Source organism: Artibeus jamaicensis, unplaced genomic scaffold (assembly GCF_021234435.1).
Source record: "Artibeus jamaicensis isolate MK-2021 breed Jamaican fruit bat unplaced genomic scaffold, CSHL_Jam_final contig_327, whole genome shotgun sequence".
Taxonomy (NCBI): domain Eukaryota; kingdom Metazoa; phylum Chordata; class Mammalia; order Chiroptera; family Phyllostomidae; genus Artibeus; species Artibeus jamaicensis.
This window is the reverse complement of record NW_026521772.1, coordinates 4,275,659-4,293,733: the sequence shown is the minus strand read 5'-3', so window position 1 is coordinate 4,293,733 and position 18,075 is coordinate 4,275,659. Positions and strand designations below refer to the sequence as shown.

At 45.1% G+C, this 18,075-nt stretch overlaps 1 protein-coding gene and 1 pseudogene across 1 annotated transcript in view; one reads left to right on the top strand and one right to left on the bottom strand.

The window, feature by feature from the left end:
• The window catches only part of ACBD6 (acyl-CoA binding domain containing 6), a 134,595-nt gene that overhangs the window by 112,949 nt on the left and 3,571 nt on the right, over positions 1-18,075 (top strand). Inside the window, 1 exon segment of the mRNA XM_037145628.2 lies at positions 765-795. Coding sequence (XP_037001523.1) covers positions 765-795 — 31 coding nt within the window.
• Positions 14,968-17,889, bottom strand: LOC128627156 (NADH dehydrogenase [ubiquinone] flavoprotein 2, mitochondrial-like; annotated as a pseudogene).

Sequence of the window (18,075 nt, the reverse complement as noted above, 5' to 3'; positions counted from 1 at the left end):
TACAGGTGTGGGGGTCTGGGAGTCCAAATGGGGCTTCCAATTAGTAATTGACGGTCATGAAATGGGGGGGGAGATGGGACTGGGGGAGGAGATATAAGGTCTGGGTCATAAAGTGCCTTGCATTCTGTATTAGCAAGGACTCTTGTTTGCAACTGACACAGAGATGACATTTGTCTTGTGAGTATTTCATCGATGACTCTCCTCACCAAAAAGGCAAGGATGGGGTTGGAATGACAAGAACTGGGAACTTTCATTCCCTCTCCGTCTCACACTGCCCTTTTTATCTTTGTCAAGACTTCCTCTCTCTACTGGGGACTGCTTTTATCCGCACCTTTCAGTTCTCATTTTCTCTTTCTTAAATGGCAGTGAGGTACATGTATTGCAAAATTAACCTCCCAACCATATGTAGGTGTGCAGGTCTGTGGCATTAGCACATTCACCTTGTTGTGCAGCCGTCGCCACCGTCCATCTCCAGAACTTTGTCACCCACCGCCCTCGCCGGAAACTCTGTCCCCACTGGACAATAAATCCCTGTTCCACTCCGACCCCAGCCCGTGCTAACCGCTAATCCAGGCACCAGCCTCCTTTTCTCCAAGCTGAACAGCTTTGTCAAAAGTTACAAGGAGGCTCACAGAACTGACTTCCTCATTCCTGTGTCTGATAAGCCTGCGGAACTTTGTATGCCATGTATATTTGCTATAGATGTACTTCCACACTTTTGCAGTAGCTTCAACTTCTAAATGTATTTTTTGTTTCTTTTACAGGACAATGAAGGTCAAACTGCTCTACATTATGGTAAGATGTTTCTAAATTATTTTATTTTTATTTTTTTTATTCAAACCTGATGCTATTTATTTATTTATTTTTTAAAATGTAGTTATTTTTCAAGTACAGTTTTTGTCTTTTTCTCCCATCCCAGCCTCCCCCGCCCCTTGCTCCCCACCTCCCTCCCATTTCCACCCCCCTTAGTTCTCTTCCCTGTGTCCTTCCTATTTGTTCCTCCAAATCCCTCCCCCTTTTTCCCCTTAAATTCCCTTCCCTCTCCACTCTGGTCACTGTCCCCTTGTTCTCTATTTCAGTGTCTTTGTTTTTTTTTTTTGCTTGCTTATTTGTTTTGTTGTTTAGCTTCTTGTTAAAGGTGAGATCATATGGTATTTGTCTTTCAGCACCTGGCCTATTTCACTCAGCATAATGCTTTCCAGTTCCATCCATGTTGTTGCAAAGGGTAGTAGTTCCAAACTGGGGTGCAGATTCGTTGCGCTACTCAGTCATTTTGGATGCAGTGGCCACACAGTACACATGTTCACTCAGCTGAGTCTACCGTCCCCGCTGACTAGCACAGCAAAGTTGTCATTGTTCGTGCATGTGTATTCCAGTGCAGTCCCCTTGACTGCCAGGTTACATCAGTGTCTCGCAGACCATTTTCTTTATATTAACAACAGCTGGACTTTCTCTGGACAGACCTTGTATACCTTAGAAATACTGCCAAACATGTATATAATGAGACGTGATTAAGAACAGTTATGGCAGCTCTATTTGTAGTGACCAAAATTTTGTTTTATTCATCTTTATAGCTCTCACTATACTGTACTTAAAATACTTGTTAATTAAAATTACTCATATACACACGTACATGCATGCGTACGTATTTTATCACCAAACGCCTTTAAAAGGAATACCATTAAATTCGTGCATACACAACACAGTGTACATGTAATTTCTAGGCTCCTTTCCATAAACATCCCTCTAAAGTAGTTATTTTTTTCCATTTTATAATTGAGGAAGCTGAAACCCAAAGAAGTTAATAACTCACCTAGTGATACACTTACTAGGCAAGGAGAGAGAACGTAGGCCCCCCCACGCCTCCTTCCACGGCGCCCGCCTCTCGCTCCTCAGACACGCTTCTGTGATAATTCCGCCACGCAGCCCTTGCACCACCACCAAGAGCTGGCATTCTAAATCCTGATTTCCAACCCAGAGAAAGACCTCCCAGCCTCCTCCACAGCCGTGGTGCAGCCGTGATGCAGTCTGGGCAACCAGGCCTAAGTCAGCCAGCCACTGATAAGCGGAAAGGAGGAAGGAGAAACCTTTCACAGCGATCGTGAGGCCTTCAGTGCAGAATTCAGGGCTTCCCTTTTTTCCTGATGCCTGGTTTTAAGAAGTGAGTTTTTTCTTTTACCTCCAAATGTTTGCCGTAAGGTTCAGAGTTCACCACTCTGCTTAGAGAGTCGCACCCACATGCTCTGCTAACACAGCGCTTACTCCCCCCGCCCCCTTCCTTCTTTCACCCGCCGCCCAGACAGGCTCTAGCGCCTTCTCTGTGCCACGTGTTGTGTTTTCCTTTCATTTCTTCACCCGGAACCTGTAGAAACAGCTCACTGGGACTGAATGCGCCCTGAGACTGTAGGTCAGTCACTCTGTCGTCCCTAGTCCGCTGTCCAGAGCATCTGCCTTTATGAATGTGGGGATGTGCCTGCTTAGGGTTCATCTCTATAAAATACATTTCTGGACAGCAGCTGGGTTGGGATTTTTCAAATAGGCTTTCTGACTGGCTTTAAAATAAGCTATATTTTCTCTACTGATGCAGAAGAAATTTCGTAAGATATTGATATGTGAAAGAATTAGGGTGCAGAGCAGCATATAGAGTGTGCTAACATGAATACATCTGTACACATTTGTGAGTAAATGCATAAAATACCTCTGGAGGAGACACAAAAAAGCTAATTTTGGTTGGCTAAAGGAAGAGGAACTTTCACAACTGGAGGGGCTAGAATATAAGCATAGGATGAACATTTTTTCCTATCAGCCTTTTAATACCTTCTGTATTTGGAAGCATACACATGTATTACCTGTAAGTACTATGAATGTGACTTACCTTCTTAATTTTATTTCACACACTCAACAAATATCTGTTGAGCACCTACTATGTACGGATGCCCCTGACTTTGGGTGTCCTTCGCCTCCCACCCAGCAAACAAGGTCCCCATAGCCATAGAGTGAGTGTGTGAGAAGAAAGAAAATGTCCCACTGGTGTAAGGAAGGAAGAGGAAGACAACAGAAGCTAGGCTCCCACAGACCAGCATCTGGGTGGGAAAAGCAGCCCCGCCGTCACAATCTCTGATTGTCTCGGGAGTCCTCCAGTCATGAAATTAACCCAGTACGAACAAGAGGCTGATTGTCCCTAGAGACCTGGCAGAAACAGATGTAAACTCTTAAAAGGGCACATCCTCAAGCAAGGCAACCCGAAATTCCTACGGAAAGAAGGCCTTCTCAACGTGAGCTCGAAGTCCAAAATTACAAAATGCACCTGGGTGAGTGTCGGCGGATTGAAATTACCGAAATAAATGTATCTAAAAATCAAAGAATCAAAAACCAAAGAACAACACTCCAAAAAGGAACGGGCAGTCTCCAAAGAGAAAAAATCGAACTCCAATAAAGTAAAACATAAATACAGAAATCTTGCAAAGGATAGGTTAAAGTACAGAATTGGTACAAGGGAAAAAATGGGTGAACTAAAAGATAGTTCTAAAAGGTAGCAGAGAAAGAAAAAGGTGGACATGTAAAAGAGACACTGAGTGTAAAATGAAAGCATTCAGTGTTTTTTAACAGGAGTTCTAAAAGGAGAAATTAGGGAAGGGTCAGTATTTGAGAGTGTATTTACTGATAATGTTCTTAGTTGATAAAACAGAATCTTCAGATTCAGGAATTATGGTATCTGATCAACATAAGTATTTGTCCAGTGGAATTCTATGCCCCAATGAACCACAGCGACAAAGTCTTTGAATGACTCTCATAAACATACTGTTGAGTTCAAGATGCCAGATGCAAAAGAGTACATACTGTAGACTTCCATTTTTATAAAGGTCAAAACCAGGAAAACTCGTCTCCATCCCCAGTTAACAGGCAGGGTTGCTTCTGATCCTGTAATAATGATCTGATTCTCGATCTGTGTGCTAGTTAGTTATATGAACAAGTTCATCTTCAGAAAATGTGTATACATAATTTTGGTACCCTCTTACAAGTATTTTATACTCAAAATTTTTTCATACATAAAGGAGAAGTCCAAACCTGGCCCAACATAAAATGGCGTCACCGGTTTCATGTCTGCGGTCCCTCAGCCCTTCCAGCACAGGTCTGAGCCCATCCTGCGTCCGCCAACGGAAGGCTGAAGTCCAGAGAGCGAGTGACCTTGACGGGGCGACACAGGCTGTATGGGGCAGAGCCCGGACGCTTGGCCAGGGCTTCTGATTACACTTCCAGTATTCTCCCCATAATTTCTTAAATAATTACTGTCCTGGTATCGTTTTAAAGCAGACATTTTGTGGAAGATAATCTCTTCTAGAAGGAAGATAAAATCCGTTATCATTGGTCACCTCAGTCAGTGAGACAGGGCTGTTTTTCAAAACCGTGTGTGTGAGCAAACACATATCGATATATGTGGCTGTCTGTGTGCTTTTAGAATCTTATTTCTGTTTATTGAGAGTTTAGACATTAATAAAAATCATCCGTGGTTCGGGAATCCTGCCCAAAATTGATCTTGTAAAACAACCTCTATTTCTCTCTCTCAGATGATATTATTCATTGTAGAAAGAACAAAATAAATATCATATATGTTATAATCAAGATAATTAAACACTAAAATAAGATCATTAGTTAGAGGTTTTGGCATTACAAATATATAAAACTAGAATATTCTGACAACCAGGAAGGTTTCATGAAATTAATATTTTAACTTAATCACTTATAGCAGTAATTTATTTTTAATTTAGTTTTTTTTAACCAGGTCAGTAGACTTTTGCCAGTTTTTAACCTTGTCAAAACTGAGTTTAGCATGTAATAATAATTACCCTCTATTAAGTCCCTACCAAATGCCAGGGAATCTGCTGGGCAAATTTTATCTTTTTAGTCACTTAATATTATTTAACCTTTTAAAAAAATTTAATAGGCACTCAGTAGCTATTTGTTGATTCAGTTTAATTTTAGAACCCTTAATCTACTCTTGGAACTTTCATAAAACTGTAGGTATAGTTAAATCCAGCGAGTGCAGATAATGGTGAGGGTATCTTGGGGGCTGGCTGTTATTTTTCATGAATTACAGTTTGGCCTGACAGCTGTCCTTGTGTTGGCAGCTCCTCTGATTAGAGCAGTTGTCAAACTCCGTCCTTAAGCAGGTTGTAAATCCTGGCTTCTTCCGATTAAAACTGGGTCAGAGCCAATGGCGGGGTAACTAGGGGCCGTCTACCACTGTCCGTCCTTACTAGTTCTTTCTAAGTGGGCTTTGCGTGGCAGTGTCCTAAAACCTTTATTTGCCTTTATTTTACTTTGCTGATTTGGAATCCTCGGGTGCTGGCCCTCCTGTTGTTTTGTTAATATACACGGCCCTTGCTGAGGTGTGCATTAGTATAAGAGTGGTCTTGCTTGTAAATGGCCCGTTAGCCTTCCCCTCCCCACCCTCCGCTGGGAATACGCACATCATTGCATCTGTGTCTCCCAGGGGAAATCAAGGCTTTTCCTTGCACGTGCGGTCATGTGATTCCAGAGTGGGCAGGCTTTCTATCCTCATGAGCCCTCGGTCTTCCACGTAAAGCACCATCTGTTCTGTTCCTTCCACTCTGTTACAGGGCAGTGGGAGGAGGCGTTAGAGTGAAAATAAATAAAATAAAAAAAGAAAGAAATTCATCATCAAAACCCTGAGGATTAATGGAGTCAGAAGGCTCCCTGCTCTGAATGAAAATTCATCTTCACCTGTGCCAATGTCAGGGCTGCCTCTGTGGCACTTGACAAATAGAGGCTCCCAGGGCACCATAAATTCAGCAACTGCTCTCCTCCCCACAGCCTGGCTCCAGCTTCCTGGAGATGGGCTTGTGACCGCTTTTGTGTTGCCCGGCACATTGTGGGCACCAGTACATCCCCTCGTTAACTGAGTCCAATGTTTGCCCCCTTCCCTTTGCACCCCTCTCTCATCCTCTTTGCCTTTGTTCACCCAGAGGAGGTGGGCAGCTCACACCTCTGAAAGATGACTCTGCCTCGTGAAGTGCGCTTCGCCGAAGATGCCAGAGGCAGAGAAATCAATTAACTAATGAATTTTGAGCAAACCCTAAGTTCCCAGCACAGTGCTAGCTGGAGGGGAGAGTATAAAGAAGCATGAAATCAAGGTACTCGCCATCTAATTGGGGGTTCGAAGCCTGTTTTTTAAAAAAAACTACTTGTTGGGCACCTGTATGTACCAGTAGGCTCTGCTAAACAGAAACACAGCTATGCCTCTGAACAGTGAATCTGCAAGAGGTGGTCCCGCAGTGCCCGCCTCATCCCGGCTGTGCGGTTTCCCGTCCTTTAACTCCGTCTTTCTCTTCGCTTCCTTTTTGTCTCTCTGCTCCAGCTTCCAAATTGCTTGCGCTCTTCTGTCAGTCTGTCTTTGCATAAACCCCAGGCATATTCGTTAATAGAATTCCTTTCCTACGGATGCCATACCGCTTACTCAGAAGTACTGTTTTGTAACCCTTACATTCCAAACTTAAGTCTCACTTTGTAGTTAAACTGGAGCTAAAATTTTATGCACATTTGCTAGGTGAGGTGGTTGTTACACAGCCCAGTGAACCATTTCTCAGCTGGTTGGCTGTTGTCCTCTGGATGTGGAACTTAAAAACTGAAGCTCCTCTGCAAGGTCACAGACGACAGTGTCCCTCTGTGCCGGAGGGGTCACTGCGTCGTACAGCACATGTGGAACTAATGCCCCTTTGTCTGAGATGGCCAGCTCAGTGCTGTCAGCCAGAGTGCTCATCCACTTGGCCTTGAGCTTCATGCTTAGTAGTCTCAAGTGTTGGATTAGATTTGAGCAAAGCGGAGTCTGACAGACCCTGCGAGCGATTACCCTGTAGTGCAGACCTGTGCACTGAGGAATGTATTCCTCTGGCACTGCTTTAAAAGTTCTCGTTTTAAAACCTAACCAGGTGTTCCTCGCAGTAAGTTGAGACTGGTAGCTGTGGCAAGAAGGCTAAATGATTATTTCTCAAAATATAAATATCATGTAGCTAGTTCCGTGCAGGTGAAACAGCCTCTCCTCACAGCTACTTGATACTAGGCAGTGCGCCTTTAACTCTGTTACGCTCTGTGACAAACTGCCCTCCATTGGAATCCAATTTGGTATACACAGTGATTCGCCGTGTTGGGTTCATTATATTATTTTGGGAGATAACTTGAAATTCTCAGTGGGATGTTGTAATTCTAAACACTTCCTGCTGAGTCCCGGGCCTTGGTAAATACATTCAGTCTTCGCCTTCCTCCCTGCCTGTGCCTGACCCGAGACACGATCTCCGCCCACCAGCCCTGTCCTAGCATTGGAGCAGGCAGTTCTTGCCTTTCTCTGCTTTGCACCTAGTCTCTATTCGTTCGGTCATCAAGCATGTCAACGCTTATCATTTTAGTAGCCTTCTAAGGATTCCCACACTTCTGACGGCAGAGATAGACAGGGCTCCCAATTTGGTCTGATTTTCGTTCCCCAGAATTTCCGCCTCCACCTCTGTTCACTTAGGGCCACCTCTGACCTTGTGCTATTGTGGATTTGCACTTGGTGCCTGAATCTGTCAGCATGGGAGACGTAAAGGTTCCCCAGCACTGTCCCTAGTTCATAACTCGCCACAGCCTGGTTTGGGCTGTTGGCTCTATGCCCACTTCATAGCATGTCGCCCGGGAGCCCTGAGTTGGCAGCACCCACAAGGGAACCAGAGAAGCGCCCGTATCACCACCTGAGTGCCAACAGAGATGCCCTACTTCATCATCGAACCCCAGCCTCCGGGAGGGCTCTGTTCCCACTGAATCTCCAGCAAAGAAAACGGTTCCAAAGAGTGACCAGCCCCTGCAAGACACACAGACCCTTTCACCTTTGATGGAGTGACTGGGGAAGAGGCAGCCACCTTGAAACAGATAAGAAGAAAACTGCTAAAATGAACAAATTCTTAAAGTGACTGGAATGACATTTTAGAATAATTCAGAGCCAAGAAGAGCCCTCACTCCAGGGCTCCTTCCCAGGAAGTAGGCGCTCTGTGGGAGACTGGGAACAGAGCGGGCCTCCTCTGTGGGCTGCAGTCTTGAAACCCTGCCACTTCCCTGGACTCATTCCACAGAAGCAAAACCCTTAAACCCCTGGGGGGAAGCAGAAAATGTTTCTGTCCTCTTCCTGTCCCTGGGCCCAGGCAGATACCCGCTGCTGTTAGAGGAGGAACAGAAGCAAAGTCTGTTTGCCATGAAGGAGGGACAGGGAAGCAACCCCTGGGCTGTGAACCCTGCACCAGCACAAAGCAGACCACCCGCCACTGGGACAGGGCGGGAGCCTCTCTCACGCCCAAGACAGTTCTCCCTCGTACAAGGCAGAGTTGGGCTGACATTTAGGGGGGGTGCCAGAACACTGAGGAATCCCCACCCCTGAGGGCCTGCCTGAGACAGACCAGCCCAAGAGGACAGAGAACTCCACCCCATGGCCACCAGGAGCTTCGTCCTGAATAATAAGCAACAGCAATCTTAGAGATGGGGCAAGAGCAAGAGTGGAGAGAGAGAGACTCCCTCTGTGGGAGACACACGGGGACCGTGCAAGCTGCGGGTGGAGCGGAGCACTGAAGAAGCCCTGGGCACCCTGGGCTGCACACGAAGCCTAAGGCGGCGGCGGCCCACATGCAGAGGGATTGAAAATGAGCGGAGCCCTGAAGCGAACCTGCAGCACCAGCAAACCGCAGACACAGTTCAGCTGCTCACTAGATGGACTGGGCACCCTGCTAATGGCACAAAAGAAGAAGAGGCCTACTCTCTGGGGTGAACAGTAGTATCTCTTCAGCCTTCGCTGTCCTCCTACACACAATGTTCTTCACTCAGTCAAACATTAGGGGACAAATGCAAGGAAAAAACAACCCATTGTCAAGCAGTAAATCAATAACTGATGGAGCAAGTAGATAAGAAGTCAGCAGGGATATAAAAGACTTGAGCAACACAGTCCATCCACTTGACTTGGTTGGTATCCAGAGACCCGTTCACCTAATAAGTAGAATAAACTTTATTTCAGGTACACCTGGAATACTTTATAAAGGTAGATCATATTCTGGCTGCGAAAACAAACTTCAACAAATGAAAAAAAATCTTGCAAAGTTTGCTCTGTGACCACCTCAGAATTAAATTAGAAATTATTAACAGACACAGATCTAGAAAAACTCCCAATTGTAAGAAACTTAAGGTGGGGGGTTCGTCGCAGCGGAAGGGCAAGCAGGAGTCGGGCCGCAGGTTTACCTGGGCCCCGGGAGGGGTCGGGCTTCCAGGAAGAGCTCCGGCGCTGGAGAGGATTGGCTGTACTCTGGCCCTCACCCTCTATAGTCTGATCCGTAGCTTTCTAGGAAAAGCGCGGGCAACTCCGGAGACTCCAGGGACTGGAGCCTAACACCCGGGAATTCACACGTGAGATTGAGGCGCGGCTGACGCGTGTCAACAACTGAGAGAGCTGTACACTCTAAAACTCTTCTGGACTTCCGCCAAGATGGAGGTATAGGTGGATGTGCCGTGCCTTCTCACACAACCAAGTTTAGGGACAACTAAATATTAGCAACAGAAATCACAGCCAGAACACGGAAAATTGAACTTTTCAGAAGTCCGTTAACAACAAATTCTTCAGCCTGACCGGTAAGGGGCGAAACCAGTAGCTGGTGGAGCGGGGTTGCACAGGAGGACTCGGTCAGACTGGCTCAGGCGCGGAATCCAGACTCGCGGAATCCAGGCGCAGGGTTGGACCTAGTGAGCGACTGAGCGAGTGACCAGGCGAGCGACCGGGAGGAGACAGCGGGGAAGCGGTGCTGCGTGTTGACTGTGGTCGTGCATTTGTGCACGGGCAGTCAGGCGAGGGAGTGGGCGGTTGAACCGGGCCCGGTGGGTCCCCGCGGCAAGTGGCAGTGAAGGGCGCCGCCATTTCCCCGCTCTGACCACGCCCCCACATACAGCATCACAACCCAGCGACCTGGGAGTCCAAGGCACTGCTTCTCACACTTAAAGGGCCAGAACAGACCAAAAATGTCGCAAGATCTCAAAGCCCCAGAGCCCATAGATCTAAGTGATGAAGAAATAGCAAAACTCTCAGACGCACAGTTTAAAACACTGGTCATCAGGATCCTCACAGAACTGGTTGATTATAGCCACAAATTACAGAAACATATGAAGGCGAAACTAATTGAAATGAACGGAATTGCACAGGAAACCAATAGCGATGAAAAGGAAACTGGGACTCAAATCAATGGAGTGGACCAGAAGAAAGCAAATAATGGCCAAACAGAAAAGAGTCAGGAAGCAAGAATTCAAAGAAATGAGGAGAGTCTTAGGAACCTCCAGGACATCTTTAAACGCTCCAACATCCGGATTATAGGGGTACCAGAAGGGGGAAAGGCACAGCCACCAGTGGAAAACGTATTTGCACAAATAATAAAGGAAAATTTCCCCAATCTGGCAAAGGCAATAGACATCCAGGAAATCCAGGAAGCTCAGAGAGTCCCAAAGAAGTTGGACCCAAGAAGGAACACACCAAGGCACATCATAATTACATTAGCCAAAATTAAAATGAAGGAGAGAATCCTGGAAGCAGCAAGAGCTAAGGGGACAGTCACCTACAAAGGAGTCCCCATCAGACTGTCAGCAGATTTCTCAAAAGAGACTTTACAGGCAAGAAGGGGCTGGAAAGAGGTATTCCAAGTCATGAAATCCAAAGACCTACAACCAAGATTGCTCTATCCAGCAAAACTTTCATTTAGAATGGAAGGACAGATAAGGTGCTTCTCAGATAAGATCAAATTCAAGGAGTTCATCATCACCAAGCCCTTATTATATGAAATGTTAAAGGGACTTATCTAAGAAAAAGAAGTTAAAGAAACATGAACAGTGAAAGGACAACAAACTCACAGTTATTAACAACCACACCTAAAATGAAAGCAAACTAAAAAGGACAGCTAGATCAGGAGTAGAAACATAGAAATGAAGATCTCAAGGAGGGTTAGCAACAGGGGAGTGGGAGGAGGAGATGGGGGGAGAAGGTACAGAAAGTAAGTAGCATAGACAGTAGATAGAAAATAGATGGGGGTGGCAAGAATAGCATGGGAAATATAGAATCTAAAGGACTTGAGACACATGGTCATAAACTAAAGGGGGGTAATGGTGGGGATGGGGGGGTATGGTGGAGGGGAATGAAGGGGGGAATAGAACAACTGTAACAGCATAATCAATTAAAAAAAAACTCTTCTTTGATAAATCAAGTGTTTCTAAATGTTAACATCTGGGAAATTTGGGCAAAGGATATATGGGAGTTCTTTGTACCATATTTGCAACTTTTTGTTAATATTCAAATTATTTCAAAATAAAAAGTTTTTTAAATGTTCCCTAAAAAAAAAAAGAAAAAAAGAAACTTAAACAAACTTCTGAATAATTCATAGGTCAAAGAAGAAATTTCCAGGGAAATTAGGAAATATTTTGAACTACGTGAAAATGAAAACACCCCATTGGCACGTGTGGGGTGCAGCTAAAAGTGGTGCTTAGAGGCGAATCAGACGCTCTTCCTGGGGAGAGTAAAGGCCTCAAATAGATGGCCCCAGACTCTGCCTTTAAAAAAGAAAAAGAAGAGCAAAGTAAGCCCAGGGTAAGCATAGGAATAAAATAATAAAGACCAAAGCAGAAATTATTGAAATAGAAAACCAAAAAATCAATGTGACAATCTGTGAAACCATTGAAAACCTTTGAAAAGGTCAATAAAACTGAAAGACCTCTAGCCAGGCCAATTAAAAAGAGAGAGAGAAGCAAAGATTCTGCTGACATTATGAACAGTTTTATGCAAATTAGATAAGAGAAACACAAACTGTTTCTCTCAAAAAGAAGTAGATAACCTGGATAGCCTTATATTTATTAAAGAATCTAAATTGTGGCTAAAAACGTTCCCACAACAAAATCTTGAGGACATAGTTGCCGCCTTGGTGAATTCTACTGCATGTCTAAGGAAGAAATAATACCCGGCCTGCACACAGACTCTTACAGAAAATCAAAGGAGAGGCAGCGCCGCCCAACTCAGTCTGAGGCTGACATCACCCTCACACCAGAACCAGGAGAACCCCCAAGATGAGAAGAAAGCCGCAGGCTAGTATCTCCCCTGGATGTAGGTATAAAAAGCTCCAACGAAGTGTCAGCAAATTGAGCCCAGCAATGTAAAAAAAGGGTAATAAATCATAATTGAATGTGTTTATCCTAAGAATGTAAGGTTGATTCAGCAACTGAAAGTCGTTGTACTTCATCACATCAACAGAGCAAAACCCCAAACAAAACATGCAGTCATCTCCACATGTGTAGAAAGAGCAGATGAAAATTCAGCCTCCCTAAGTGACCCAAACACACACGTACACATACACACACAGCAAAATAGGAATAGAAGGGGACTTCCTCAGCCTGAGGAAATTGGTAGCTTAACATTGCCCTTAACGGCGAATGGCCGAATGCTGACCCGACTGGTCCACATTGGTCTGACCTTGTATGGAGTTCTAGCCAGTGTAGTGGGCAAAGGAAAGACATAAACAGATGAGATTTAAAGGGAAGGAATAAAATTTCCTTTTTCACAGACGATATGTGCACCTATATGGAAAACCCCAAAGACTCTATGTTTCGGGGAAAAAAACTACTAAAATTAACAAGTGAGATCAGCAGGTTTGCAGAATACAAAAATTAATATGTAAGTATCAACCATACTCGTATATACTGTTAGTGAATAACTAGAAATTGAAAGTTACAAAGTCAGGCCCTGGCTGGTGTAGCTCAATGGATCGAGTGCGGGCCTGCGAACCAGAGGATCACGGTTCGATTCCGAGTCAGGGCACATGCCTAAGTTGCAGGCCAGTTCCTGTCAGGGGACGCATGAGAGGCAACTGTACATTGATGTTTCTCTCCTTCTCTCCTTCCCTTCCCCTCTAAAGATAAATAAATAAAATTTAAAATAAAAAACCTTAAAAAAAAAGTTACAAAGTCAATATGCAAATATCAGTTGTTTTTCTTTATGCTTGTAGTGAACCAATTTGAAATTCTTAAAAATATCATTGACAGCAGCCTCAAAAAACATGAAATTCCTAGGGATAAATCAAAATAAGTGCACAATTTGTATGTTGAAAATTCCCAAATATGGCTGAGAGAAATCAGGGGAAATCTAAGTAAATGGAGAGAGATTCTGTTGTTTGTAGATCCAAAGACCCGTTATTCTTAAACTATTCATTCTCCCCAGAGTGACCTGCATACCCAATGCGGTCCTGAAAAAATTCCCAGGAGGACTTTTTGTAACAAGCTAATCTAAAGGTGATATGGACAACAAAGTACCCGGAATAGCCATACCAACTTTGAAAAAGAAGAAAGGTGGAGGGCCCATCCTTTGGTCAAGACTTACAGAAATCAAGACATTGTGGTGTAAGAATAGGTGCGTCAGTCGATGAAACATGATAGGTAACCTGGAAGGACCAGGTGTTAGAACAGAAGATGCCCCTGGTGCCCTTGTCACGCAGGACGTTGCAGGGCCGTCGGACTCTGGGCCTGGAACTGGGTGCAGAGACCAGTGTATGTTTTCCTATTTCCTCCTCCCTTCTTATCAGCATTCCCCACCAGAGCGGTGTGTGTATTACAGTTGATGAACCTGCGTTGACGTATCATAATCACATTGCAATACAGCGTGATCACCCGAAGTTTACATCATGGTTCACTCCTGTACATTCAGTGGACACATGTAAAACGGCATTGTATCCATCATTACGGCATCATTCCACCTCCTTAGCAGATACGGGCCTCTTCGGGTTGTATTCATATGAGTTTCGGCAAGTTGTCTTTGAAGGAATTGGTCCATCTCATCTAGGCTATCGTACGTGTGGGCACAGAGTTATTTGTAGTTTTCTTTATCATCCCATCGTGTCCAGGGGATCTGTAGCGATGTCCCGCTCTCATTTCTGATGCACGGCATCGTCTCACCCCCAGTTCCACCTTCTGTGATTTCAGTTGCCCATAGTCAAAGCAGGAAGAATTCATATATGTGTGGTGTGAATGCAAACTTCGGACGTGCGGTAGTCTCTTCTAAGAGTTAACTAGCCCTGGCCAGTGTGGCTTAGTCGCTGGGGCATCATTCCTCAAAGCGAAGGTCGTGCGTTCAATTCCTGGTCAGGGCACATGCCTGGGCCGCAGGTTTGGTCCTCCGTCAGGGCACACACGAGAGGCATTCAGTTGGTGTCTCTCTGTCACATTCATGGTGCTCTCCCTCTCTTTCTCCCTCCCTTGCCCTCTCTCTAAAAAATAAATAAGTAGTCTTTTTTTTTTAAAGTTATTCACTTGCTGCATTGACTCAACAGTCCCATTCCTAGATATTTACCCCAAAGACCTGAAAACAAAAAAGAACCACACAAAGATGTGTCCAGGTGTTCATCAGGTCTTACTCATACCAGCCCAAAACTGCAAGCAACCCCGATGCCTGCGTAGGTCCATGTAATAGAACACTGCTCAGCAATAAGAAGGAAGGGACTTGCAGCAACGTGGGTGAATCTCAGAAGTGTTACGCCTAGTGAGAAGCAAGACACAAAAGACTCCGCCATAGGGTTTCCATTTCTGGAGAAGGCAAAACCGTAAGGACAGAAATCAGATCGGTGGTTGCCAGGGGCTGTGGCCGGGGTGGAGGATCAACTGCAGAGAGACAGAGGGGAACTTTTGGGGGTGACGGACATGCCCTATATTTCCGTTGCAACAGTAGTTGCATGAATAGATAGATACAGCTGTCATAATTCAGCATTTTTTTAAGAGTGAACATGAACTCAATAAACCAGGAAAAAAGTGGGGGCAGGTGGGATAGGGAATCTCACACTAGATGTTTTGTTTCATTTTGTTTTGTTTTTACAGAAGATTCATATTTTATTTTCAAGTGACATATTTACAATCAAATGTAAATTAAAGGCCTGCTTGTACACTGAAGCCACGTCCTTTGGGTGGTTCAGCCAAAGAGGTGAGATCCCCCCCCAGCTGGCTCACAAGAGAAGCATCCACTCCTTGGCCCAGGTTTTGGAGTTTCACCAGCTTTGAGCTCATCAAAAATTTCTTCTATATCCTTAGGTGTCCGATCCTCATAGTAGTTGTCATTTATTTGAACCATTGGTACATTGACACAGGCCCCTAAACATTCCCCCTGTATAACAGTGAACAGTTTGTCAGGTGTAGTCTCCCCAGCCTTTATTCCAAGCTTTTTCTGAATGGCCTTCAGTGGTTTTGAAGCATGCACAGTGTAGTAGTGCCGACCTGAATGTGATGCTTTCCAACTGGCTTTCGATTATACGTTGTATAAAGTTGCTACTTCATAGACTCTCACTGGGTGTACTTGTAAAACCTCTGCAGTCTTGTCCACAGCAGAGATGGGCAGCCGTCCATTCTGTCTTTGGGTGAATCCAGGACTGGGGCACAGCTGCTGCTTCATGCCCTTCCAGGTAGTTTTTTACAATTGCTTCTCTTCTCTTACAGTTTTCTGGTGTGAAATCAAGTGGAGTATCTGGGTTGTTCTCAGGAGTATTTCTGTGCACAAATAAGGCTCTTTCAGCTCCATTTTGCACAGCTGTCTTATGCAGACTCCTTGTATGTCTTCCCCACTGGGCGGTGAGTCCAGCCACCCGGGCCCGGAGTGCTGCAGAGAACGTGGTGGGCAAAACTGCTGGTATTTCCCCGCGGTGCCAGACGAGGATCCCCAGAGCTCACACTGTATGTTAATTGGCACAATCTGAAGTAGATGAATATAAACTGTAGTAAAGGAAATACAAGAGGAAATTTAATAACTGGCACTAACAATTTTTGCCTCTGACGTTATCTATTTCCCAGCCACATAAATGTGTCTATTAGTAAGGACACCGTTAGGAATTCTAAGTGAGCCATATGTTATTTTCAAACATCTCTCTCTGGCATGGTAAGGGAGAGACCACCTGAGGTCATGTAATATAAATATATTTAACAGAGTAACCAAAAAAAGTGCTAAGAATCCTGAGACCAGGACACATGTCTTCAGAAAGTTGCGTAGGACAAAAATAGAGACGGCAGTGTGGACGGCCTGGTTTATCTGTGTTTGTCGCGTCCCGACCCAAGTCTGCTCCCTCCAGAAACTCCTGTGCTCCCTTCTTCTGGTTCCTTGTTCTAGAAGTAACGTCACCAACACCTGTGTGGTCCCCCCAACTGGAAATGTCCGTGTCATCTTTGGTTCTCGTAGCTCTTTCCCCATTGTTCTCTGGGTTGATTTGTGAAATATTTTTTAAATATCAAGGGTATTAGCGCTTGTCTGTCTTACGTATGTGACTGTTTCCTAGAGTGTGGTTACCCTTCTGTATAGTATTTTTGTGTGTGTGGTATGGCTGTTTTAAATTTCTGTGTGTTCAAATTTACCAATTTTAAGTTTCTGTGTGTTCAGATTTACCATTAGTTTTCTTTATGGCATCTGGGTTTCATATCGAGTGTGGAGATACTCGAGCCATTTTATCCAGTAAACATTATGATCACGGGCCTTAAGCCTATGAGCTTTTCAAAAACCTGTAAGTATATTTGAAATAAAATATTTTTTGTCCCGGAAAATAAAAGGAAATTTTACAAATATAAATAATTAAATGTTTATCGGTCCCTAGCAATAGAACACTGTATCAGCTCCATTTATTTAGTGCTCACAAACATTTTTTTAAGTATGTTGCTATGTCCCACTCCTTGAATTTTGGCCCCTTCTCCCTATTCCTGCTGACACTGGCTCATTTCAGGCCCCTAAAGAACTACCACCAGCTCCTGATCGGCCTCCTGCCACAGATTTCTCGGCCCCGCAGGTCTCTCTTCACAGAATGATCATCCTGACACGGAAGCCGAATTTCACCGCTCCCCTGCCTTAAAGGCAGACTCCTCAGTGCGGCTTTCGAGGCGCCCTGCACAGTGGGGTTAAAACCCAGCCTCTCTGCTTTAGACCCTCCACTGTCTCCGGGAGCCTGCAGCCGGGTTCCCTGTGCCCTGGCCCCTTCTCACTCTGCAGCGCCTTCCCCCTCAGTGTACCTGCGGTGTTACTTGGTCCTTCAGAGCCCAGCTTCCACACTACCCACTGGTGCTGTTTTTCCTGTTCCTCACCCCCCTCCTCCTCCACCTTTGCGTGGTGTGTGCGTGTGTGTGTTGTCTGCCACAACACTTATGCATTCCTTTGTGGTAGGGTTGCCGAGTTACATATTACTCTCCCAGCTGTTTTATAATAAATTCCCCCGAGCAGAAATCTTGCCTGTATCCTCGATAGGACTGATATAGTGTGTATTCAATAAAATACTCATTGAATCAAGCTCCTTATCCTTCTTCCCTTTTATCTAACCTTTTGTAGTGGCTGTTGTGTAATGGATCATACCACAAAAGAGTGATAAATGTGTATGAAGGGCTTAAAATGTAGCTTTAAAAAAAGGTACCCGCCACCTAGCTAGAAATAGAACCTCGCCCACATCTGAGAGTGTCTATCCATCCAATCACACAGCTTCCCTGCACTCCCAGCCCCACCCATTAGCACTGTCCCCAAATTGTATATTAACGATTCCCCTGATCGTTTCATGGCATAGTTGTGTCTCTGAACAGCAGTGTTTAGTCTTGTCTTTTAAAATTTTGTTGAAACGCAGCCACGCTGTGATACTGTGTTGGGGTTCTCTTTCCTTCACCATCATCTTCTGGGTGTGAACTCATGTTCATTAGTTTTCGGTGTTGTGTGGGGTTTCACTGTGTAAGTGAGCAGTGTCTGGTGTTCGCATGTCGTTCCGCACGGGCACTGGGTGCTGCACACTTGCCGTCTGCTGTGAGCAGCGCTGCCGTGTGCGTTCTCGCCGGCATCTCTGGGGAGCCCAGCCCCTGCAGACGTCCCTGCAGAGCATGCAGCTGGGTGCAGAGGAGCTGAGTCAGAGGTGTGCCTTTGTCTCGGGTCAGTGTGTAATGCCAACCTGTCCAAAGCGCCCACGCCACCCTACCCCCTCACAGCTCAAGGGGAGTGTCCCCTGCCCCTGTCCCCTTCAAGGCTTG